We start from the raw sequence: 26,549 nt of genomic DNA on the forward strand, positions 1-26,549 counted from the left end.
GTATATATACTTCAATAAAAAGTTTAAAAACAAAACATTATGCAGGACAAACTGAATTTTACCCAAGAGCTTCCTGTTCATGACTGTGTTCTGATGGAATCCAGGCAGACGCTGGATGCCCTGGGCACAAGAATTAATACAATTCAGTTCAAACTTTCATGATGTTCCCAATTCATCAAGTTAACAGATATATTCACAACTAAAAGATAACTGAATAAATGAGAATATGAGCATTCTGACTCAAACAAGATGGCTGCCATTTCCTCAGGTGCTGGGAGCTCCGAGTACCACCTGAGCTATGCTGAGGACTGGTGGTGTGGGACTGTTGAGCTAGCTGTGATGGTCAGACTCAAGGTCCAAGGATGACTATTTTGTTTAAGTGAAGGGAATATGAACATATGCACATGTGAGGCATAAGTAGTCTCTCCATGACTGTAGTTGTATCGCTTCAAACAATGAGTGCCATTTCTCCGGAAAGTGGGAACAACAGATAATCAAGATTCTTTATGACAGGAAGTATCAGATTCTGATGATTGGTTGAAAAAGCTGCAAACAGACTGGCCCCGAATTCACACAACAACCAGGTGATCCACTGGGGACCACTATGCAGGGTGAGTCTTTGTCCCTAGAGTTAGAAAAATGTCTTATCTCAAAGGACTGTCTTAGTGGATGGGAAGTGGGCAATTTCTCAGGGTTAAGTGGAAAAGGGGGACACAAACAATGATTTTCTTCTCAGAGTACAGCATCTTCCCTGCTTTCAGGTCTCCAAATTCCTAGTGAGGGCATAGCCAAGTTCCCCTTACTGCAAAGGGGAACCTGCAAAAATCCAAAGGAGTTACCTGGTCACTCATCTGTTTGCACCATACTATGTGCTAGGGCTGGGGAGCAGCTTGCAGGGCCTTGTCTGCAGTTCCTTTGACATGCCTATGGCTGGAATAAGAGCTTTTTTTTTTTAAAAAAAAAAAAAAAAAAAAAAAAAAAGACTTGAGAAATTTGTTTAATGTAATAGCTTCAGTCATTAGGAGAAAACAAAAGCCTGGACTCCATTCTCAGGTCCACTGGAATTTGGGTTTACAATTCAGTAATGTTGGTGTTCTTTACTAAGATTGACAAATATCTTAATAGTTTATACAGGGTGAATGATTTTTGAAATTGCAGTTTATAAGTAATCACTCATTTAAGAATTTCATAGTGTTTTTTTCAAATCAGGTATTTGAGTGACTCTGACTGTAATTTCAATGGCCGGCTGCCATGCATTATTAAACTCTCTTTTTTTTTCTTCCGAATCTTCCAGTAGACGTCTAGAGTTTAGCTAGAAGTTTTGGCTACGATACAAACAGTGATGGAAAACATATGAGCAGTAACAAGTTTTAATCTCGCTCCTCAGTACTAACATGGACTAATCTGTGGAAGCAGTTTATTCCAGTATCACCCAGGGTGCAGCCACACCAGGGTGCAGCTGTGTTAGTGAGTTTTTTTTTTTCTTTTAAATGTAACACATTCTCATATTTTCTTTTTAAACAGTGCCTGAGAACATTTACATTACAGATAAGTAGTGCAGGGTGGATAAATTCTACTTTCAAGACCACTACTCTCTTCTGACAAGGTATGTTTTCAAGTCTATCTTACATGTGCCAGTATATAATTATTTTATAGTCAATAATGGGAGACATTAATGTTACTAATAAACATTTGTAAATAATATGGTAAAGTTTAAAGCTTATTTTTATAGTTTCTTAAAAATCACCATTTAAATACAAACCTAAATTTGTACTTAAAATTACTATAGTTTTATGCCTTTTGCATAATAAATTTATTTTAAATATAATCTCTTTTATAATAGCTAAGAGAAAACCAGTCATTAAGCTTTATAATAAAAACCAAACATGACTGATTTTAAAAATTACTTCAGTAGACATATGTTCTTTTAGGAAAATAGCATTACTTTAGTCATTGATGATAATGAAGTTTGGGGATAAAATAGCAAATATTTATTTCAAAGTGTAAAACTGACATTTTCTAATGTGTTTTTAAAATGTGTGAATTATTCAAATATCATTTTTACTTACACATTTGAATGTCCATATTTTCTTCGATATTTTAAATGTCTTTCTTATTTTTTATGCAATGAAATGGTACTGAACAATAAATCCACATAATTTCAAAAAATACCAGCAATAGTTTAACTATTTCTATATTCCATATGAAAAATTAGGGACTGCTTTTAATAAAATCCATAGTTAGAATTTAATACATTCAAAGATTCCCTTTATCCTTTCCCAAATTTTTTATGAAATCTTAGATTTAAAATATTAGGCAATGTGTTCAATATTCTGCTCCCTGGTAATCTAAACAGAGCAGAGCATTCTTTCATGTTCATCTGTTCAGAGGTGTGGCAGCCAAGGAACAGTGGCCACATGCTTTAGGGACTGAGTCATAAAGAACCTGAAGGGTTTATATCTCCCTAAAAATAAAGCCTCCCCCTTTTTCTTTTTTGTAATCCCACCAAGAATCATTGAGTTGTTAAAAAAGAAAAATAAATCACAAGTCCACACCCATGTAAAAGCATCTTCATGTTTTCTGTTTGCTTTTGGCATTCAGCAATATTGTGCCATAGTAGAAAGGAGGAGGATATGCAGTCTTCTATTACAACTAACCACTACATTTAAAAAGAATATTCCCATACCTGAGCTGAGGTTTGAAGCAAAATAGGCTAACTTTGCAAGTAAGGCATTGTAGTAAATGTCAGAAAAAGGAGGGGCAGGAAGGTGGGTTTTTTTTTTTTTTTTAATAGCAGCTAGGTTGCTAGAGATATTAAAAAATTTATGAAGGAAAAACTGATATGAAAGGAAAAGCAGTCAAAAGGTCTTTAATCAGAATGCTATTTATACTTCTAAAGTAAAATTAATTGTTTCCTGTAGAAAATGTTGTTTTAAAAGCATCAGTGTCCAAAACAAATGGTACTGTGCATAACAATTTCCAAATGCATGCTTGGAGTTTTAACTTGTTAGCTTACAAGGCTGTCTTGATTATATCTGAATATGGTTTGGATTCTTTCTGTGAACCATGTGGGGCATGTTATGTTATGTCACATTTATATACTAAAACCTATAACTGGTACCTGTGAACTGATAGGAATGTGGAAGCCAAGAAGGGAAACTGCAAAGTGGATCTATAAACATGGGATTTAAAAGCACGGTGACTTGTTTATTAAACACAGCGTCTCAGAGGAAATACCATTTCACTTAGACACATTTTCCATTCCAAATCTGGAGCGGTATAAAGGACACTGTCGCATTTCTCAGCTACATTTCTAGTTCTGTTATGAAGCCTTTTGAGGACCTGGTCAAAGCATATTTTCCAGAGGAAAGTCTGTTTACTGTGCATAAATAATAAGATGAAAATCCACTGAGAGGCTGAGCATGGTGGAAAGCGCAGCAGTGAGGAAAGAGGATGCTGCCTCAGCTCTGCCATCTCCAGGGAGTTTTGGACTCCCAAGCCTCCGCTTCTTTCTTTATAAAAAGAGGTCCCTGTAGGAATGTCTTAGAGGCCTCTCTCATGTCTAAATGGCTATGATTTATTAGTAACTGCAGGAGCACAGGAATAATATTTTAAACAGTCTTCTGATTAAGAGAAACCTGAGTCCAAAATCCAAAGCTGTCCAGGAGTAGAACACACTGGCAAAACTGGTTAAAGTCAGGGAAATATTGAGTCTTCCTGAGAACAAGATATAAATATTTTTTAAAGTTTCAAAAATAGCACAGACTAAATGATGCCAAAACTAATAAAACTGAGTTTGAGGCATATTAAGAAACTCAAAATTTTAAATAAAATTAAAAAGCATATCATTTTAAGTAAGACATGATATTCTCTATATTCTTCCTGAATGAGAAAGCACAGCTATCAAATATTCCCTCCTAGATAGTCTACTATTTATCTATGGGTTAGCAACTGTGCAGCAGAACACGGGAAAGCCTAGGACCTACTTGTGGGCCAATGGAGCCTCAGGCAGAGGCCCAACACATGAGGCAGAGAGTATAAACAGTGAATTCCTCAAGGAATCAAGGCTGGCCTGACTTTTCTTTGCAAGCAACCAGGATAAGAGAACACACAATTATTCTTATAGGGCCAAGAGAACACAGAGCTAGCACAGAGAAAATAATTTGCCAGAAGGTGTTTTGGGTGTCAATATAAGGAGTTTTCTAAAGCCATCAATGGGTAGCAGTGGATGATGATGCATTGAGGTGGTGGGTTCCCTTTGAGTCCTTTCACCGGAGATATTCAAGCACAGTGGTTCAGAATGTTCTGGAACCTTCACCACCAAGAGGAAACTTCAATTAGACGACAGGCCCTGCATCCACAGGCCTCCATCTGTCACCAGTGAAGAGCCCAGCTACCACATTACTCACACAATTGCAACATTCCCCCTTTACTTGCAGGCAGCAGTCTCAATTGCATGTTTTCACTTCATCTCTGATTTGAATAAAGGCTTTCATGAGATACACCAGTCTAAAAAAGAAGACAGAGAATCGGAGGAACCCTGCCTGACACTCTGCTGACCCAGGGTGGGCTGCTCGGCACAGTTGCAGCGGGATATGGAACAGCAAGCCTGTCACTGTTGTGCTCCCCCTTTCTCGGCCCTGTGTAGCCAGCCTCTCATTATCCTTTCTACTCCAAATTCTGCTTCTCACCCCTTATCCTGCCCCTCAGCCTGAACCTCTGGCTGGCACTGAGGGAGCTTCTCCTGAGCTCATGGAGGCTACAAGGCTGAAGGAATCTGGCAGACCAGCATGTGGCCTGCACAGGAGCAAGGCCAGCCCTTAACTCCTGCTGCCAGGCCACAAGGAAAACCAAGACATGTTCTTGGCATCTGCTCTGGAACTCCAACACATTCCTCTTATTATATGTTATATATATATTTTTCCAGTTCTGTAGTGTCTTTAGTTTTCTATTTCAGTTATATTATGTGTTAAAAGATATATTTTTTTCCTTGTGTAGACTGGGAATTTAAATCCTTATAGCTCAAAGTTTCTAGGAGAAAACATGTTGAAACAACCAACCAAATGAAAAATAAACAAACAACTTCATTAAAAATCCTTATTTCATAAGTCAGGCGCAATAGCACACCCTGTAATCCCAGTGACTTGGGAGGCTGAGGCAGTAGGATTGCAATTTCAAGGCCAGCCTTAAGTGAGACCCTGTCTCAAAATAAAAAATAAAAATGGCTGGGGATAGAGTTTAGTGGTTAAGTGTCCTGGGATTCAATACCCAATGCCCCAAAGAAACAAAACCAAAACTTTATTTCCTACAAACCAGAAAATGAGGTTAGGAATCAAGAAATTATGAACTTCAAAACAATTTCCCAGTTAGGTGCTTTTGTTTGACTTTAGGGGGAAATAAATCAGAAGAGTATCCAGGAAATCCTTAACTGTACCACCTGTGATATCAGTCGCTGGAGACGGGGCAGGAAAAGGCAAAGGTACATAGGTAAGATCAAAGCAAAGCAGACTTTGTTGGCAAACCAGAATTTTGAAAAATTTTAATGCAACATAATTTTAAAAATCATGCATGAGTGTTTGCTTCAGCAGCACATATACTAAAATTGGAACGATACAGAGATTAGCATGGCCCCTGTGGAAGGATGGCACGCAAATTCATGAAGTGTTCCTTACTTTTTTGTAATAATAAAGGCGGTATAATTTAAAAAAAAATCATGCATGAGAAAATAATGCTTCACTCACAATCTGACCACCCTTACTCTTACCAGTTATTGTGCACTATTTCAAAACTAGGTATTGTATGCTCTTTTTTCATATGCATGTATGTTTTCACAAATATCTTCAGCTTTGTTGATCTCAAACAGCAACTGACAATTATGAGAGCAGAGAGACACCTAACAAAGAATATCACTTTCCGAAAGCTAGAGACACACATTCCTATTCAAATGTTTGAGATCCCCACTCCAGAGCAAGTGTACATAGCTAACATTGTCTTTTACTAGTCTATTAGTTTAGGTGTTTTATTTTTAAATTTTCTATCAATGCACCTAACATTAAAGTATCAATCTTTTTTTTTTTTTTTGGTACCAGGGATTGAACACAGGAGCGCTTAACCATACCCCCAGCCCCTTTTATTTCTTATTTTGAGACAGGGTCTCACTATGTTGCTTAGGGCCTCACTAAATTGCTGAGACTGGCCTCTAACTTTCGATCCTCCTGCCTCAGCCTCCTGAGTCACTGGGATTATAGGCATGTGCAACTATGCCCAACTTCAAGGATTAACTTTAACAATCACATACTTTCCTCAGAGTAGTTGATTAGGAGTTGTGGTTGTGCTTTAATAAGGGAAATATGAGAGAGAATAGAGAGAGGAGAGAGAAGTGCTCCAGCCCACCCATTCAGCATCGTGACATAATTCCTAGGGCACAGTGTGTGTATAAGAAATGCCCAGTGAATAATTCTAGCAACCTCAAACTAAGCCAGAGACAGGATTTCACATGACATTGAAAGTTTCTCATCACCATGGTCAAGAAGAGCTTTGAACCTGGAAGATGGAGCTAAAACTTAAGAATACTAAAGAATGCACTAGAATCAAGGACAAGTTTTGATTCAGCTAATGACCTAGAGCTGAATTTCCAGGGAATTGAGTATTTTGGAGGTCCAGGTGAAGCCAGGAACTAAACACTAAGGATCCAGGAACTTCAAAAAAACCTGAAGTCTAAAAAACATAATGGGTCAAAATTAGGCAGAGAGCTGAGAAACAGAGTCAGGAAAAAGTGATTCTGAAAATGAAGACCAGATGACCTTCCCTAGACCTTTGTCAGGATTTACCAGCAGGTAGGACCCACAGCATCAATGGCAACACTAAACTATAGAAAGTTTTTTGACTTTCTTAGCTTTGCTGTAATCTCTTTCCTAGTATATTCAAGTGTAGATTATCACCGAGATTGCATACACACTTGGTCAGTGTGACACAGCTACCCAGTGGGCAAATGTTCACATCACCATTTAGATTTCTGGAGCATATAAAATAATTTTCAGATTAATAACTCATAGTAGGATTTTCTAACACTCTTTTGGTGATTAAAAAAGACACACCATGTGCAAATGTGTAGTTTAATTAAGCCAGGGAGTTAATTGCTTATTGAGTTCAGGGAAACCCAAGCCCATGCAGTGATATTAAAGCTGATTTCTGTGTTCTGGGAAATAGTAACAGCTGAGAGGACTCAGGGACTAGGGGAGGAGGTCTTCCTGAGGCAAGGCTAGCCCTGAATGAAGTCTCTCCTATTCATTCACTGTTGGCACTCAAGCGACTGAGGGCCAGAGGACTTTTAAATGAATTAGGCTGAGAAACATCCTGTGGAGCTTCTGCTAGGGAGGCCAGTAAATGCCCGCCTGCCAGGACTGGGTCTCATGAATGGGCTTCTCTGGGATACACTTATTTGGGATGATTTCATAATGTTTTTAATTTTATAGAAATTTCTAAGAATGTGCCAGTTTCACTGAAGTAGTTAAGAAACTACATGTAAACATCCCTGTGGAAATATCAGCCGACACATGGCAATGAATCTACGCTCTGAGGGTTCTCATTAATATGTTCCAGTTTTGTGTGAGCTTTAAAAAAAAAAATCATAACTAAAACCAATGCAGCACCCACCAAAAACAAAACTCACTGGAAAAATGAATAAAGAGTCTGGACATCACTTGGATTGGATCAGGTGTTAGACAATGGAACAGATTAGAAGTAAGAAGATACCAATGACATTGTGGAAAAAGTGACCAAAGATGAGCGGAAGGTTGGAGAGAGTGAAGAGAAAATGGTTGAGGAAAATTTCCAGATGTTGTCTAAGGGACGCTGATGATGTTTCTCTGACAGGGTCATAGATATGTTTTTAAAAATATTCATTCATTTTCTAATTATATAAGCATTACTTATTGCTCATTATAAAAATTAAAGTGAAAGGGGGAAAAGACAAAAGTTGTTTGTGATTCTACTACCAAAGCTTATTTTTAACCAGGTATATGCATGTAGGTTGTTTTTTTTTCTCCTGCCTTTGCATTTGTAAGTATAGTAGGTATGGAGTTTTTATAATTGCTTTTATAACCTCATTTTAAAATGTCTTTATAAAACATCTTGTAGGTTCCAAAATATTTCATGGAATAAATAAACCCTACCCTATTTAATTTTACTGTTATCACTACATTAACCACTAGGATTGTCTTTTAATTTTTTATATTATAAATTATTCTGTGATGAACATCTTTTTGAACTTTTTAACTATTTCCTGAGATTAGATTCCAAAAAGCAGAATTTGTAAATAGCAAATAAAGATTTTTTTTAAAGCTCCCAAAGCTTATTGCTAAGTTGCTTTCCAAAAAGTTTTTATAAATTTACCCTCATACTACCTACCAAAGCAGAAGAATGCCATTTTATTGTATTTTTGCCAGGACGCAGAAATGCATAGATGCAGAAGTTATGTCTGTTTAAATTCTAACTTAATGCTCAATGTCTACTTAGTCCTAGATCAGTCTTGCACCTAAGAGAGCATGAAGGAATATGTGCTTCTATTGCTCTTGGCTGTGTGCTCTGCCAAACCCTTCTTTAGCCCTTCAAACATGACACTGAAGAATATGATGCTGAAGGATATGGAAGATGCAGATGACGATGACGACGATGATGACAACTCTCTTTTTCCAACAAAAGAGCCAACGCACCCCTTTTTCCCATTTGATTTGTTTCCAACATGTCCATTTGGATGCCAATGCTATTCACGAGTCGTGCACTGTTCTGATCTAGGTAAGCGCCACAGATCCACTGTTTTGAAGAATAACGCTATTTTGATAAAATTAAAAGGATAGGAACGGTCATTGCTGAAATCTGAAAAATCATCCCACTGACTACACATTTTTTTAAAAAATTTAAATGTTTAGGTGGAAGTGGGATATGGCAGCACATGCCTGTCATCTCAGCTGCTTGAGAGGCTGAGGCAGGAGGACTGCGAGTTCCAGGCCAGCCTGAGCAACACAGGGAGAGCCTCTCTTATAAGAAAAATAAGGAGCTTGGGGTTCAGTAGGGCATGTATGCTCAAGGGCCTAGGTTTCATCCCCAGCACCTCAAAACAAACAAATAAATAAATGTTTAGGTAGAGAGTACAACAAATTGCAAAGCACATCCACAGTTATTTTAAAGATCCAAAATAATAGAGAGAAATAATAGGGAGCTTACAATACAGAACATTTCTTTCTTTTCCCAAATTAAAGCACTATTTCAATTTTCTTCCCTGTGGTTCATATCATTGTATCAGCAAGTTGAGAATGTCATTTCTAGAAAAATTCTATGATCACAAAGTAAGATGCTTGCCCAGAACAATGAAACAGGTTATACAGAATGTGAAATCTGTAATCTAGATGATATATATATATATATATATATATATATATATATATATATATACATATATATATATATATATTTTTTTTTTTTTGGTGCCAGGGATTGAACCTGGGGCACTCAACCACGGAAGCCACATCCCTAGTCCTTTTTATTTTATATTTTGAGACAGGGTCTTGCTAATTTGCTTAGGGCCTCACTAAGTTGCTGAGGCTGGCATTGAACTTGTCATCTTCCTGCCTTAGCCTCCCAAGTCGTTGGGATTATAGACATGGGCCACCATGCTGGTTTATAATCTAGATGTTTTAAAGATAATATTCTATTCATTTTGAATGCTGTGGGTCTAGAACTGCCTAGAAAAGAAGTGATTGAACTAAATTCTCTCTGAAATTTTCTAATTCTCTATTGAGTATCTTTTTTTAACACTTCTAATGAAGAAGCACTCAAGAGCATACTCATCTTGCTCAGAGAGATCAGAAAGGACATAAAGAGTTGTACTCAGCTACTTCCTAAAGAGGGGATACAGAGACCCGCCCCACTGTGGAGGCCAAGGTTTGGCCACAGCTCCCACAGAAGCCGATGGTCCACTAGGGCCTCTTCCGGAGTCCTCTTTGCAGATGATACACACAGCTCACCTCCCTCAAAACATGACTGTGAAAGGGTCTTGATAAATTGTCACTTTTCCTCCCTCAGGAAATAAACACTTTCCAGAACTTCAATTCCATCACGGCCATGATGGGAGCAGGTTTGGCAAAAATCTGTTATCAGGAGGATCCTTTCAGCAAAACCTCCCACTTCCCACAAGACTTCCTATCACTTTCTAAAACCAAAATGATCCCTTATAACAAACAAAACTGACTCTGCCTTGCTAATTCATCAAGTTATCCCCTTTCCTCTGTCTATCTATGGTGAAAGTTCTTAAGAGTTGCTAATTTTTAAAAATATCTTTATTTTTACTTGTTTATTTTTTTTATGTGGTGCTAAGCTCGAACCCAGGGCCTCCCGCATGTGAGGCAAGTGCTCTACCACTGAGTTACAAGCCCAGTCCAAGAGTTGCTAATTTTAAAGTATGGAGGGGGAAAACACATAGGCCTACAAAGCTGAAGGTAGCTATTCAAAATATTTGGATATTCAATTCAGATTGGGGCTGCCATACATAATTGCTTTTTAGGATAAAGGCAGAGTTTTTTGTTTCTTTTTGTTTTAAGTCAAAAGTGTAAATATTTACATCTCACTTTAAAATTTATAAAAAGATGAACTGAGGGACAATAAGTTTAGTATAATAAAATGCTGATGGTACAAAGTAGATAAATAAAGTGTGGATTTTCACTATAAAATTCTTACATCTATTAAAACCTTTCATAATCAAATATTGGGAAAAAACTCCAAGAAGGCCTTAGGCTCATCAATCATTTTGTTGCATGGAATGTCCAATAATAAGCAGGAGATAGGCACCTTCAGTCCAAAGATTAAAGGTTGGCCATCTACAGAAAGCAAAGAAACTAAGGAAGAACTGCATTACAAACAGCTTCTGAGTTTTTCTCATTTTTCTCAACCCAAGAAGAGGGAAAAAGTTTAAGTCTATTAATCATTTAATTAGTATTTGCCTATCTACACAAAGAGGAAGCATGCAACTGTACCTTATTCTAAGATGATAAAGACAGCTATCATTGCACCTGCAAAGAGGAACAACAACTAAAAGGTAGACCTGTGTACTTCTGGCACAAAAGTGAAAAACAGAAGTGAATCAAATACCTTTGCTCCTGAACTAATATTATGCATGATGATATAAGTAAAGGTAAATATCACACTTAGTTGCTAATGAAGAGTTATGTAGAAATAAATAAGAATTAGTTTAATAATTTATGACTAGAAGAGTCGATTACAGAAAATGGGTGGTGAAATTTATGATTATGTACATGACAATAATCTATTTTCTAAGCACAGCTTTCTATATTTTGAGCCTTCCTAAAAATGAAAAAGACCTACATGCTTCAATTTCTCACTATCCCAGCCAAAAATCTAGACAAAAGCTAGTCTTCTTCATAAGCTACGCCTCAGCTGCCTGCCAGTCCATCTTACACCCAATTATTTCACATTGAAGCCTGCAAGACCCAAGATAAAAACCATGTACAGATAAATGAGCCATGTGAAATGGCTCTGAGTATTAAAACAAAAACAAAAAAAACCCTATGTTTTTGTCATATTACAACTACTGAGTCCTGGTACTTAATGATATCCATGCATTTTAAAAAATGTACATCTCTATCATATCAGCGATCGATCTAGTCTTCAGCATGACTAATAAATAATATAACCATATATTTCTACCATTTAGAGATCTTGTCTTTGGTACGATTTTCTAGTAGTTGTAACACGTTTGCTTATTTCTCAGGTTTAACCTCGGTCCCAAACAACATTCCATTTGATACTCGAATGGTCGACCTTCAAAACAATAAAATTAAGGAAATCAAAGAAAATGACTTTAAAGGACTCACTTCACTTTATGTAAGTATTTGCTAATATTTTCAAATATTTTAAGTGAAAATCTCTATCATTAACAAAATAATTATATTGTATAAGTGTAAACATGTTTTTTAGGTGAATATGACAAAATTTCTCTATTCAGAAAAGTTATAGTCAACAAGAAATTATAGATTTAAGTCAATTAATGATTTAATTCAACTGATGTTTACTGAATAATAGCCAGGTAAAAGGTAGTGAGCTGAGAGTTGATGGTCCTTAAATGTGTTTCTAATCCATTCAGGTAACAATAATGACTATATATTAAAATGAACAAGAACACAATTATTTACAACGACCACAGCCTAGAGCATAAGCAATCTTTACCCAAACCTGTTGACTCCAGACACCACAAATTTCTAATATCAGCACATAGGACATATCTAAGTGACTAACACTCAAACCTTGCATCGAGCATGAGCAGCAAGGTAACGCTCCTGTTGGCGCCTGGGTTGCCTCCTGCAGAAGGGTCACTCTGATGGGTACCCACTGCTTTCACTACTCCTTTCCCTTTTGAATTATGCACATAGCTCAGATTTGGAAAGTCACCATTCCAAAATACAGCTTCAATGTATGTATTTTTAAAAAAGCAAGTGGAAAACTTTTTTTTTTTAGAACTGAGGCCTCACTTAAATATTAAGACAATCATCAGCAGCACAAAAGATTCCACCAAAGATCCACTCAGCCCACCCCACTAACTTCAGACCACAGAAACTTTTGAATAATAGAAAGACCATTTTTCTAGCATCAGAAGTTGGAAATAAAAATTGTATGTGTGTGTGTGTGTGTGCGCACACTTATTTATATATTTATGTAAAAATAAAAGCAAGAATAGCTTATGGGGCTGGGGCTGTAGCTCAGTGGTAGAGCGCTTGCCTTGTATTTGTGAGGTACTGAATTAGATCCTCAGCACCTAAAAAAATAAATTAATAAAGATATTGTGTAAAAAAAATAAAAAAGAACAGCTTATGACTGCTTCCACTACTTCAGCCCACATTCAGCTTAGATGACCACAAGAATACTAATGACATATTTAATACCTGAGCTATGTGAGCTTTCAATTTGTCATATCATTATTTTGTTGCATTTTTAGGAGTCTTCCAGGTATTTATTCCTCATGTACTCCTGTTATTCATTGGGAAATGATAATCTAAAATGTGTCAGGAACATTCTTAGGTCTCTTTAGCATTTTCTTAATCAACTTCTATATGGCAATTTTGTTTAAGGGTGAACATTCTGGAGTCAAGTAGAGCTGAGCCCAAATCTGTGCTCTAAGGGGGAAATGGCCTCACCTTCCTCAACTGTAAGAGAATGTAATAATAGCATGAATTTCACAAAGTGGTTATAAGGTTAAATCAGCAAATACATGTAAGGTGCTTAGCAATGGTAGGGTCCCCACCCCCATCTTTTAGCCAATGTTACTACCAGGCCAATATGAGTAGGCTGACCCAACATACTCATGTAAAGCTGTTTTGTTTTGTTTTGTTTTATGAGACGGGGTCTTGCTCTGTTGCCCAAGCTGGCCTTAAACTCCTGGGCTCAAATGATCCTCTCACCTCATCTTCTCAAGTAGTTAGGACTACAGGCTACACCACTGCACCAGGATGTAAAGTACTTTTAAAAGTACATGTTTTATACTTGAATTATAGGTATATTGCACACTTAAAGAGAATAAAAATATTTTAGACAGTTTACAAATCTTTTACGTTTCAGTTGCTTGTTTAGCATTGTGACTCTCACACAAAGGGTGACATATGTAGAGAGTGAATGAATGTAATCTATGACATTCAGGCCTCCCAGCTCACTTCTTGCTGCTATTAAAGACACATTCACCATGACTTCTTGTTGTTTTACTTCTGCACAATACACTTTTCTTCTGTCCTTATACATAATCACACTGCTTATTAATGATAACTTTAATGTTCCATGACAGCCAGTTCCTCGTGTGAAAACCAACATTGGCAGTACGCTGATCTAGAGTCACTCTGCCAGCCTATCATGCTGGGTTAGCATTTGACAATGCTGCATAAAAACTTCCATTTGAGCTTTATTACTCATCCTTCCTTTTATGCAGCTCCAGCAACTCCATGTCTTCACCATAGGGAACAAACAAACAAACAGACAAAAGCTCATGTACTGAGTCTGAATCTCACTGAGGCACACACCAGTTCGGGGCAGGGCAGCTCTGACCCTTGCAGGATGATCACAGACATGTTCTGCATTACTCAAAGGAGAGCAACTCTTTCTGTTAAACTTAAACCTTATGGGGTCAAGTGAGGTTCACAAACCATCTTTGTGATGCACCAACTTGCTAAACTCCCCACCTCAAAAAACTAAAGGAAAAGAACACTCTCCTAGCTGGCCTCACATACTCAGAAAGGTGCATATCTTGACAGTTGGCAATAAGATGCAATCTCCCCTCTTCTCCTAGGCTTAACCTTTCCAGGTGCAACCTTTAACAGTAGTGGTATGTCTAGAAGGTGAGAAAAGACATGCAAAGGGCTGAGTGAAATGGTAATCATGATGGTAAAGAGTGTTTACTGGGCAACCTAAGTGCATATATTTCTGCTATGAAAAACAACGATGTGAGTAGTACCAGTCAGGCCTGTTCAATCAGTCTGGAAACAAAAAGAAGACTGCTTTAGAATGGAATTGTGATCAAATCCCTGAAAGGAATTATCCTCAACTTATATCTTAAGAAAATCAAAGGGTCTACAATAAGAGGGACAAAAAGGTTCTGAAGATTCTAAGCAATCTGCCAGCATCCTTGGCACACACTGAAAACTATATCTTTACAGCTGGCAAAGAAAATGACTAAGCTATGTCATTTTGTAATAAAAATTGTTATCAAGGGGTGGGGCTATAGCTCAGTGGCAGAGCACTTGCCTTGCAAGTGTAAGGCACTGGGTTCAATCCTCAGCACCACATAAAGAATAAATAAAAAAAGATATTGTGTCCATCTACAACTATAAGAATACTAAGGAAAAAAAGAAAGAAAAGAAAATGGTTATCAGAAGACCAATATATCCCAGTTTGCCCAGGATGTTCCCAGGTTGGGTTCTGAAATTCCTACATCCCAATTTGATGGTTCTAGCAGACCAAGGTAGCTGGTCACAAAAAGGACTTGGCCACAAAGAGGGTCACCCTGGTATTAAGCTCTTTACTCTCTGGGGTTAGATTCACCTCAAGGATGCTGCCTTGTAGCCCTGAGAAATATCCACATAATTGAGACAGGGGTGCACCATTTCTCAGGATCCACTGCTACCTCAAGGACTGAAAATATGCCAGAATGCTGAGGGAACTTTGTAGGAGGGGTTTTCCTTACAGGTCTTTGCTCTGGGAGAAATGGTAAACATTAGCACACATGAAAAAAGTGAGGCTTTCAAGGTCGATTAAATCATGCAAAAGTATTTTGTAGAGTAAACAGATATCATTTAAGATAAAAATAACATTGTTGGTCACTTCCACAAGGGTTGGGTAGAGGTTAAAGCCTCAACCATGACTGTATCACCTACTCAAAGATAAAAAAGATAAGTGTGTATCAAAAGGCATAATGTTAATCAATAAAGCTTTAATTGTTCCTACTCCGTAGTAAACAATGTTTTTAAAGCCTGGATTGGACCAGGAAAATTTTTACATAGTTTTCAAGTACATAAATGACCTAAATCATATTGATTTTAAAGATGAATCATTATTGAATATCAGTAAATCAAATCCACTTTCTAATACTATGTAACTTACCATGCTTATCTAGGCTCTGATTCTGAACAACAACAAGCTAACAAAGATTCACCCAAAAACCTTTCTAACCACAAAAAAGCTTCGAAGGCTGTATTTATCCCACAATCAACTAAGTGAAATACCACTTAATCTTCCCAAGTCACTAGCAGAGCTCAGAATTCATGATAATAAAGTTAAGAAAATACAAAAGGACACCTTCAAAGGAATGAGCGCTTTACACGTGTTGGGTAAGTTATTCCAATAAATGGGCCATCTTGAAATCATCATTAACATGCAAATACTGAAATTTATTATCATTATTTTAGGATTTCTAAGATAAACTGTTCATAAACCAATGAGAATATGAAATAAAGCTTAGGGTGGCATCTCAGGCCTTGCAGTCCTAGCAAACTCAAGAGTCTGGGAAAACAGCAAGACCCCAATTCTAAATAAATAAAGAAGAAACAAAAGTTTCTTGGGAGTTGATGTATCACTGGGTTTTCTAACAGTTTCTAATAATTAAAGAAAATATGGCTTTTGTAGTACATAATCTCTTTCTCAAGAATCTCCTTTGAAATTCCTAGTGTGGGCTCTGTTTTATGAACTGAACCCTAAGTAATAAAATCTACGCTATTCTTATTTAATATAAAGGTAATATTTTTAATTTATCACATAAACTACTAAAATATAATGTACAAAGCTAATTCATATATCATTTGAAATGTAAACCTTTTTGTTATCTGCTTTAGGAGTATTGATCTAAGCAATTTTTGTTGTGTGTTTTAAACTCCAGTATATTTTACTTGTAACACCCATCAAATAACCATGCCATTCCTCTGCAATATCCATTCAAAATTCCTAACCAAGATTCTCATTCATTTATTCACTAATTTAACCAAGTACCTGCACTGACCAAACAGCCTCTTATTAGCAATTCCTTGAAGTTATCTTTCTGCTAATCACATAATTTCTAATTAACTTGTGATTAAAAATAGTTTGGAAGACAAAACAGAAAACACAAATGCTTCGAATTATATGAAGAATGATCTTTTTTTTCTGAAGCAATATTATTACAACAAAACTTTTATCATGCTTACTATTGGAGGAGAATGATAATGTAATTTATTAATTTAAAGCAAAAAAGTGATCCTATTATATATTCCAGTTTACAAAGTACAAAGGAAACTTTCCTGAAACCAACAGAAATGAGAGTAAATCAACAGGAATGATGAAATCCACACTTCTTAAAATATTCTTGGAATGTGTCTCTCTGCATTGTGAATTTCCTTTGCATAACAAGCTATGTGTGCTAAATCATGTCATTTCCCCCACAGAAATGAGTGCAAACCCTCTTGATAATAATGGGATAGAGCCAGGGGCATTTGAAGGGGTGACAGTATTCCATATCAGAATTGCTGAAGCAAAACTAACCTCAATTCCTAAAGGTATGTATTTGCTTTAAGACAATATTTTTAAAATTGTCCTCTTTTAATGACCATTAAATGTAGTATTGTAAACTGAACAGTATACATTGTCAAAACTATACTACAATTAGAAATCCTTTTATCAATGTATCTGGTCAGAGTAGTATGAATTTAACTTTGTTTCACATACACATAGGGAGCCTTATATAGTGATTATTTTTTTTGACAATATTAAACTGCAATATTTTTCCCCAGTAAAAATAAATATTAAGAAGCAATGAACTTTTTATTTTCCTTCTTTTTTTTTGACATTTACTCACCTATGTTTGACATCAGAGGCAGAAAATTCTGTAGAGAAAAAATACAGATAGTTGGCCAGACCGTACCCCCAGCTGAGCTGCCACACTTGAGGTAAAGCCCTTGAGGCCTTATGGAGGTGCCTGGCTCTGGTGAGAGTGGATGTACACTGGTTCTCCAACAGCTCCCTTCTAGGAGTGCTATGAAGAGGAATGCACTAACAGAGAATGGTTTCGGGAAAGTGTCTGGCCTAGAAGGCGTCCTCTCCTAGCAAAAAACTTACCTGAAGGAACCCTGCACTCTTGATGCTGGCTTTAAGAGAATTAGAAGCTGGCATTTCAATGTCTCCTTAACTTTGTTAGATGACCAGTTTTCTACAATGTCATCTCCATGCTCCCTGATGACTAGCTGGACAGAATTACCTTTATGGGAACTCATACTCAAAATTTTGCTTTCCTTGACCCAGAAAAGGGCTCTGTGCTTTGACAATTATCTAGGTCAGAAATAACACCATGTGAGTAATAATATGTTTTTCACTCTCAAACACATCTTTCAGTATCCACTAGTAAAAGCAGCAACTTTATCGTAACCCCTCTCTACTACCAACCTGATCCAGAGATAAACAAAACAAATATAAACAGAGAACTTGAGATACAGTGAACTTATTATTAATAACAATTATTAGTAATTATTATAATAACAATAATTAGTAATTGTTATTATCAATCAACTAATCTTTCACCTAGGTTTCACTTAGGTGAAAGACAATTTTTTTATCAGAAAAAAAAAAAAAAAAAAAACAGTTAAATCCAGACTATACCAATAAAAAACACTTTCATTGAGCCTTAAAGGAGGTGGCTGTTTTTTTACAAGAAATCTAAAATGTTAACCTTAAGCTTTTCAGTTTTAAAATACCTATGCAATAGGTAAAATATATAAAAATCCCTTTTTTATGATGGAAGCTGACAGGGAAAAAAGGAAAGTCAGGACAAGGAAGGGAGTGAAGGCAGAGGGAGGAAAGGAGGCAAGACTGAAGGGCAGGAGGAGGGAGCTGCTGCGTCAGGCTGTGGCACTTGGTAAGGTGCCCTGGTTGTTCTTTATGTTCACAGATCTGACACACGTAACCAGGCAGGGCCACTTGTACATTCACACTGGTGGGCTTTCTTATACTGCAAAACACCCCAGTTATAATTCTCAAATTTCAAACTGCATCTCAGGGTTAACTTCTCGTGAAATTCTCAACATTCTCTGAAAGCTTAAGGAATGTTAGAAAATTAAACTGCAATCTCTCAACTTACATAACTACTCCTTCAAGGTCTGACATTCAGAAACCAGTTAAACTATATTCTGCTTTTGTAGTTTATTCACTAAAATGTGATGGCTGACTTTCTGCATATCACAATTCCATCCATACTATCCCTTGTGACAGGATGAAGTGATAGACCTCTCAGGAGTCCCTACTAGGAAGAGTTAATAGGAGAGTCTTCCTTCTTATTCACTTGGGAAATTCTGCATAATTGCATTGCTTGCAATGTGTGTAGGCGGTGTGGTGGCAGTGGCTGTAGCACCTGTGTGGGAACAGGGTGGGAACAGACATTCCTGTAGAAGCCTATTCAGGCTTCCCATGTCCACATTCACTGAGCTTCTGCCAGATTCACACCTCTGCTCACACCTGTTTTAGAGGCTGTGTTCCACTTTTCTCTGTGGTCACTCACCTTCCTCAAATTCTTCAAACCCTCTTTCAAAGATTTTGCTTTTCTCAGACATCCTACAATCTACTCTAGAAGAGTTGGCACATTACACCATCCATTTTTCAGTGAGGACACAAGGTCTTTGAGCACAGAACATTTATCTTACATACTGGAAGGAACATATAGTCATCCCATAAAATATAATTAAACTTAGTTATTTAGAATTCAAGGAATTAGAAACAACCTAAGTTTAGAAGAATTATTTTCTTGCTCTCTACTAACTTTGAAAGTTCAAAATAAATCCTGAAATCAAAATTAATTAAGCCACGAAGACTACTGATATATATATAAAATCCCTTTTTTGGTAGTAGAGAGGGGTTATGATAAAGTTGCTGCTTTTACTAATAGATACTGAAAGACAGCTGTTTCAGAGTGAAAAACATATTATTATGTTTTATATAATGTTATATATATTTTGTTATATATATATGTATTTAGTTATGTGTGTGTGTGTGTGTGTGTGTATGGATATTTCAATGACTTTCATCAGTCTTCATCGTTAATGTAGGAAGAAAATGTTTCAGCAAAAGTTGAAGGAAAAAAAAAAGCTGTTCCCATCTACCTACCTAGAACCTTTGGTTGACAAATAATTTATTATATAGAAAACAAAACAAGGCCTGACTGAATTTCTGGCCAGTCTCTTTCGTTCAAGCTTCATCCAGCCTTGTCAGGATATACCTGACGTGTTCAGGAGAAAGAACATTCACGGGGTGTCTGCCATGTGGTGGCACAGCAGACACACTTCCTAATTTATAAAGAAAAAATAATAATGCAATGAATTGTCTCAGTGTAAATATTTGTATAATTATGTTAAAAAAAAAAAAAAAAAAAAAAAAAACAAACCTGGGCTGGGGTTGTGGCTCAGTGGTAGAGCACTTGCCTAGCATGTACAAGATGCTTGATTGAATTCGCAGCACCACATGTAAATAAACAAATAAACAAAGGTCCATCGACAACTAAAAAAAATATTTTAAAAAACTTAATTGGTCACTTTTTTGTACTACTTCATTACTTGAGAGAATTAATCCTTTCAGCTACTTTTTGTATTAAAACTGTAGGACAAGTAATTTAATAATTGATAAGGGAATTTATTTAGAGAGCAATTCCAACTTACAAATCCATGAAGAATGATAAAATCAAAAAATCACAGTGGTGTATACCTGCAATCCAGCTACTTAGGAAGCTGAGGTGGGAGGATGCTGGGCTCTGGAGTTTGTGGCCAGCCTGACAGCAAAGAGAAACCCCAACCCAACCCCAAGCAAAGAAAGAAAACAGAAAGTCACCATTTTACAATTCCTCCTATGAATGAATAAATGCCAAAACCATCCGTTGAAAGGTGATCTTCCTGACTCTGCATCTCTGGATCTGAGGGCCAGGTCATAAGAAACAAGGGGTTAGGATTCTGATAAATAACATCTGGAAGCTGTAGACAATTTATAAAAAGAATGTCTCAAGTCAATATTTGAAATCAACAGAATAGGAAGAAAAAGGAAGGAGTATATTATAGGAGATCTTAAAAGACATAAATCAAACCAATTGTAAAATGATATATTTGAGACACCTGGGATGGAGGGTGACCATTAGATGATAGTAAAGAATTGTTAATTTTATTAGATGTGTTATCAATGAGGTTAAAAGAAAGACAAGCTTTTCAGTTAGACATTAAGTGAAGTGTTCATAGGTGAAATTACACTGTATGAGAATTGAGTTTAAATACTATACCAATCAAAGAAGTGACTAAACAAATAAAAAACAAATAGATAAATCAGTAAATAAATGGGGGTAAATATAACAAGATCAGAAAAAATGGAAATAACTGTTGAAGCTGGACAACAGCAGGATAATTAATAATAATAGTTTCCATTTTTGTGTATAGATGAAATTTTCCATGATAAAAAAAAAATTAAAGAAAGTACTTAAACAATTGCCTGAATCCATAATCTGATACTTGACAAGTAAATAGTGGGGGTTGCTTTTACTTAATCTAACAAACATCTTTCTCTTCTTATTAGACCTACCATCTACTTTATTGGAACTCCATTTAGATTATAATAAAATTGCAACTGTGGAACTCGAGGATTTTAAACGATACAAAGAACTGCAAAGGTAAAAGTTTCCAAAATCTTAACATACAAATGGTAGACCCTATGACTAAGATAGTAATGAAGCTTCTTGGAGAACATGTACAGGGGGGCTAGGCATATAGCTCATTTGGGAAAGTGCTTGCTTTGCATGCACAATGCCCTGGGCTCGATCCCCAGCACACACACACACACATACACACACACACACAAAAGCCAACAGGTATGTAAAAATTTGGAATGTGATAGACATCATTATCCAGTATGAAGACAAAAATTGGTATCAACATACTTTATATGGTTGTATAAGAGATAAGAAAATTGTGCTGTATATGTGTATTAAGAATTGTAATGCATTCAGCTGTCATTTATTTATTTTAAATAAAAGAGAGAGAGTGAGAGAATGTGTACAGGGAAACTAGTTGAGATCATTGCTATTGCTACTGAAAAGTGTGAAGGGAATACTAGAAAGAAACATTGTTTTTACTGTCTATACTAACATCAGAGGCAAACCTGTGGAAAGAAGACAAAGGCACTCTGCGAATTTTCCATTTGCTAGATTTACCACAGATAATTTTCTAAAAGTGGGAGGAAATAGTTGTTCCATACTGAAATAGGTTAGTAAATAACGCCATAAAACACTTTTCTGTGATCATATAAAAAAAAAAAGGTCAGACTTATATTATAACTAGTTTTGTGTGTGGTATTTTCAGCAAACTCTATCAAACCTAGCAATCTGCATGAGTTAATGCATTTCATATCATTTTTAGGCTGGGCCTAGGAAATAACAGAATCACAGAAATTGAAAATGGAAGTTTTGCTAACATACCACGTGTGAGAGAAATACACTTGGAAAACAATAAACTAAAAAAGATCCCTTCAGGATTACAGGAGTTGAAATACCTCCAGGTAAAACATTCTACTTGTGTTTGGCAGACATGAGCTCTTTAATTTTTATAAAACACTCAAGCAAAAACCAAGCAAGTAGTACAGGTAACTCAGACACAAGTACTCTCCAGGTTGCATGAGGTGTTCTACCAGGTAGGACTACAAAGCTGTCACCTGAGAAGTTCAGGTTCTATAACCACCTTCAGTTTCTCCTACTGATACTGCTAAGGTCATTGTTGCAAAGCTTCGGATCCAGCTAACTTCAAGTTTCTGAAGTTTCTGAGGTAGGACAGCTAAGGACACCAAGAAGGATACTATATGCTTTTGTTCTTGAAATATTTCACAAGGCAGAGCAAGAGGATTAGGATCCAGGTATTTTCACCATCAATGTGGTGTTAGATTAGAAGTAGATATGCTTTTTTAAATATTCAAACCCAAATATATAATTGACTGAAAGTCACTCTTTGGAGTATCAAGAGTTCACTTTGGGGTGGAGATGAGCTCAGTGGTAGTGTGTTTGCCTAGAATAAAAGGTCCTGATTTGATTTTCAGTGCCACTAAAAAAAATTCACATTTTATCATTTGTTGCTTTTCATTATTAGAAATCATTCCTTTCTCATTGAGCAGCTCTTAATTTGCTGGCAATTGTCACAGAAAGTGAAGAAAATATTTTGCACATAATTCTAGGACTTTCACAATCTCAATGGTTTTTCTCTACGGCCTCAGATTAAGAATCCCTACTTAATATTATTTCACCTTAATCCATTTTTCTTATGTGCAAAGCCTTTCTCTTCTAAGAAGAAAAAGACACCCTGAGAACAACAATGAGAACAAAATGGGGCATTGAGCACTCAACTTCTTCTAGATTTTGTTCTGATCCCTCTTTAAACAAGTTTTGCTTCTGTATTCCTTGGAAACACATCCATCTAAGGATGTGCTGTATGCAGGTGTGGATCTTGGGGCAATACCTGCTCTGATGTTTCTGAAAGCTGCATCTGTACAACGGCTAGCAGTGACCACAATCTGGCTACCTCAAGCCAGTCCTCCTTGATCTCACATCTGCTATTCTGTGCCACTCAGATCCCAACTTCTTCTCTCTCTCATATCTACCTGCACTCCTACTAGATTTTTTTTTTTTTTGGTACTGGGGACTGAACCCAGGGGCACTTAACCACTGAACCACATCCTCACTCCTTTTTATATTTTATTTTTGAGACAGGGACTCACTAAGTTGCTTAGGTCCTTGCTAAATTGATGAGACTGGCTTTGAACTCATATCCTCCTGCTTCAGCCCCCAAGCTACTGGGATCAAAGGCTTGTGCCATCATGCCTGGCTTATTAGCATTTTTTAAATGAACAAAATTGTGGCACAAACAGAGAAGAATACATGTCACATGTATACAATTCAATGAACATCCACAAAGTAAACACATCCCACACACAGCCTGTTGTCACAGTGAGGTCAGAGCTGTGATGAAGGATGTTGACCTCTGACACTGAGCAGCGGGGGACATGCAGAGGGACCACACAAAGCCTCTGTCACAAAATCTTAATATTAATATAAGACAGAGGAGAGTTAAACGCCAAAGAAATATTTTAGCAATGCCTGGAGTTTTCATAATCACAGATCCATCTTAAATAAAAGCAAAATTTAGAGGTAACAAGAGTCAAAGCCAATAACCCAGCTTTGCCAGCAAGAGGCTCCTACTTTTTAATATGCCAAAACGCTATCAGGCAAGCAGTTTGCTTTTACTTCCCAAATCTAAATAAAAGCCTGAAGAAGAAACAGAAAAGCAGTTAATGGGATGAAAGTTCATCGTTCTTTATGAGTAATAATTTTAAAAAACACATATGTGGCTTATAAAACTGTGATTTGTCCACTGCTGCAAAATAAAGATTCAACTACTGATATAGTATACAAATATGTATTTAAGATGTTGACAGACACATCTTTCTATAAAACAAATTACAGCTTCTTTCCACAATAGAAAATGCCAGCCAGTGTTCCTTCATGTTCATGTTGTGAGTTGAATTCCTAGATCACTGAATTTCATTCCTTTGCTCATTTCTAATACTTTCAAAACAAATTAATGTAAATATGGCACTGAAAAAACTATTTACACAAATCAGGGGTGGGAGGAGCTAGGGGACCCAGCTGATCAGGCAGTATGCTCTGAGCCATGGCACCAATGGCACCAGTTTTATGCCATACAGGCCGTCTCCCAAATATGAACTTGGAGTTGTTAGAACAGTATTTAACATGCATAAATAAGTGTATCTCTTTTAAGTGAAAATACATTCAAGTCAATGAAAAATAAACTGCTGAATAATGTCATAAATGCTGACTATAAACAGAATATCTTCTTTGTACATTTACTGTGTATTTTAATCCATTCTTTTTTCCTACTACAACAGATAATCTTCCTTCATTCTAATTCAATTACAAAAGTGGGAGTGAATGACTTCTGTCCAACAATGCCAAAGATGAAGAAATCTTTATACAGTGCAATAAGTTTATTCCACAATCCAGTAAAGTACTGGGAAATACAACCTGCAACATTTCGTTGTGTTTTGGGCAGAATGAGTGTTCAGCTTGGAAACTTCAGAAAGTAATTACTAATGTATGCTGAATATTAAATTCAAAAATTCTTACATTTGGAATACTTGAACTCTATTAATAATGGTGGTATTATACACATACACAAAAATCTATCTCATATGGTAAATGACAAAAAATTTCAACAGAATTTTGCCAAACTATTGATACATAAGGATTAACAGAAACAAGCATGTATTGCAGTTTCATTTTGCATACAAATGATTTTACATAAATTTCTTGCTTGAACATTCCTTTCTCAGTAACAAAAAAATAGACATTCAATATTTAACCTTCAGTTATCAAGTGCATTTCAAAAACAACGGTACTGTAAATGGAATGCTTGACTTAAAACATTTGTGCTTTTTCATTTGTTTTCAGAAATACAAAACTGACAGCTATATGAAGAGTATACTATACTATTCTTATTCTTTATTAACTTGGGTAGTACTGTAATATTTCTAGTCATGTTCAAGTATGGTTTGATAAAACCACATTGAAATCCTCATGTGTTAGAGCATGTTTTTTATTTTTAAAACTAACTTCTTATAATAAAACTTCCAGTAAGTATTCATTACCAATCAACAGATGCTATTCGTAAAAGCTGGTTTTTTGACTGTAGCACATTGTTTTCTTTTTTCTTTTTTTTTAATTATTACCTGACTATAAAATCTCTGTAAAAATGCATCGTGAGTGTTTATATAAAATCTGTAACTCACATTTTTTATTCAGTTATTATAAGCTTTTAATAACATGTTAATTGTTAGGTTACATAACATTGTCACCTCAACTGTAAGGAATATTTTTAGGATGTCCCTTGGAAAGACCTTGTTTGGAAGACTCTGAACACTGTCAATTCTACACTAATTTGACTCTTCAAATACATAGTAGACTGGACAACTCTGAGAAGCACACGTGGTCTAACGGAATTGGCAAAGAATCAAAAAAAAAAAAAAAAAACTGAAGACTCTGTACAAAAGTTAAGAATACTTTGATTTTTTAAAAATTGGCATTCAGCATAAGTTAAGTGAAATTAGAAAGTAAGAAAAACATCATTAAAAATATTGGTTCGAAATAAAATATTTGTGCTCTGGTCTAATTCCTTTTCCACCTGGGAACACAGTTCTTTTCAGAAAAATCTGATTTATGGATAACATTTTTAGAGCAGCATTAATTTTCCCTCCTTCCCTCCCTCCCTCTCTCTCTCTCTGGGGAACTGAGCTACATCTTTAGTTCCTTTTATTTTTTATTTTGAGAGAGGTTCTCATTAAATTGAACTTATAATCCTCTTGCCTCAGCTTCCTGAGTCCCTGGGATTACAGGTGTGTGCCACCATGCCCAGCTAATGTTTATTCTCAGTAACAGTACTAAAAAAATCATATAAGTCTTGCACTATTAAAGATAATCGCACCTTTATGTTAAACTACCTCAAACACTAAATTTAACTTATTATTTTTTGTAGGGGAGAAAATAACATACAAAAGGGGTAGAGGGCCGAAATCAAGGTTAAGAATGGGTATATAAAATCTCCTGTCTTTTGTGGTGCTAGGGTTGGAACCCAGGGTTTAGTGCATGTTAGGCAAGCACTCTAGCTCTGAGCTACACACTAAGGTCTCACTCTTGACAGCAGTTCGTCAATTTTGGCACTATTGAGATTTTGGGCCAGATGGCTCTACACTGTAGAATGTTTCTGCAGTTCCCTGGTCTCTACCACCAGATGCTAGCAACACCTGCATCTTCTGCCCATCTCTGTTGTGATAATCAACAATTTCTCCAGATTTTGCCAAACGTTCCTGAGGAGGACAGGAGATGAAACAAAATCTCAATTGATTGAGAACAGTTACTTTAACAGGAAATTTACTTAATTTTTTTTTCAGGT

The 26,549-nt window shown here is 36.3% G+C and overlaps 2 protein-coding genes and 1 non-coding gene across 4 annotated transcripts in view; 2 read left to right on the forward strand and 1 right to left on the reverse strand.

Moving 5' to 3' along the window:
* Cenpp (centromere protein P) overlaps positions 1–26,549 on the reverse strand; it is a 235,634-nt gene that overhangs the window by 106,288 nt on the left and 102,797 nt on the right. The gene's annotated exons all lie outside the window — the stretch shown is intronic.
* Aspn (asporin) lies at positions 1,352–25,750 on the forward strand. Of its 2 annotated transcripts, XM_046457745.2 has the most exons (9): positions 1,352–1,606; positions 5,391–5,487; positions 8,518–8,796; positions 11,786–11,898; positions 15,668–15,881; positions 16,968–17,078; positions 21,118–21,211; positions 21,957–22,095; positions 24,490–25,750. In XM_046457745.2, exons 3-9 carry the CDS (start codon positions 8,547–8,549, stop codon positions 24,685–24,687), a joined length of 1,119 nt encoding a protein of 372 aa, XP_046313701.1. In that variant the 5' UTR covers positions 1,352–1,606; positions 5,391–5,487; positions 8,518–8,546; the 3' UTR covers positions 24,688–25,750. The 2 variants fall into 2 exon arrangements, with proteins under 2 accessions (XP_046313701.1, XP_046313700.1); XM_046457744.2 differs by lacking the exon at positions 5,391–5,487 and having other exon boundaries at positions 1,354–1,606.
* LOC124101659 (U6 spliceosomal RNA) lies at positions 5,573–5,676 on the forward strand. The gene has a single exon (XR_006854680.1). It is a non-coding gene; the product is annotated as a U6 spliceosomal RNA (small nuclear RNA).

Source organism: Marmota monax, unplaced genomic scaffold (assembly GCF_021218885.2).
Source record: "Marmota monax isolate L192 unplaced genomic scaffold, Marmota_monax_Labrador192_F-V1.1 WCK01_AAM20220418_F8-fsc00231, whole genome shotgun sequence".
NCBI lineage: Eukaryota > Metazoa > Chordata > Mammalia > Rodentia > Sciuridae > Marmota > Marmota monax.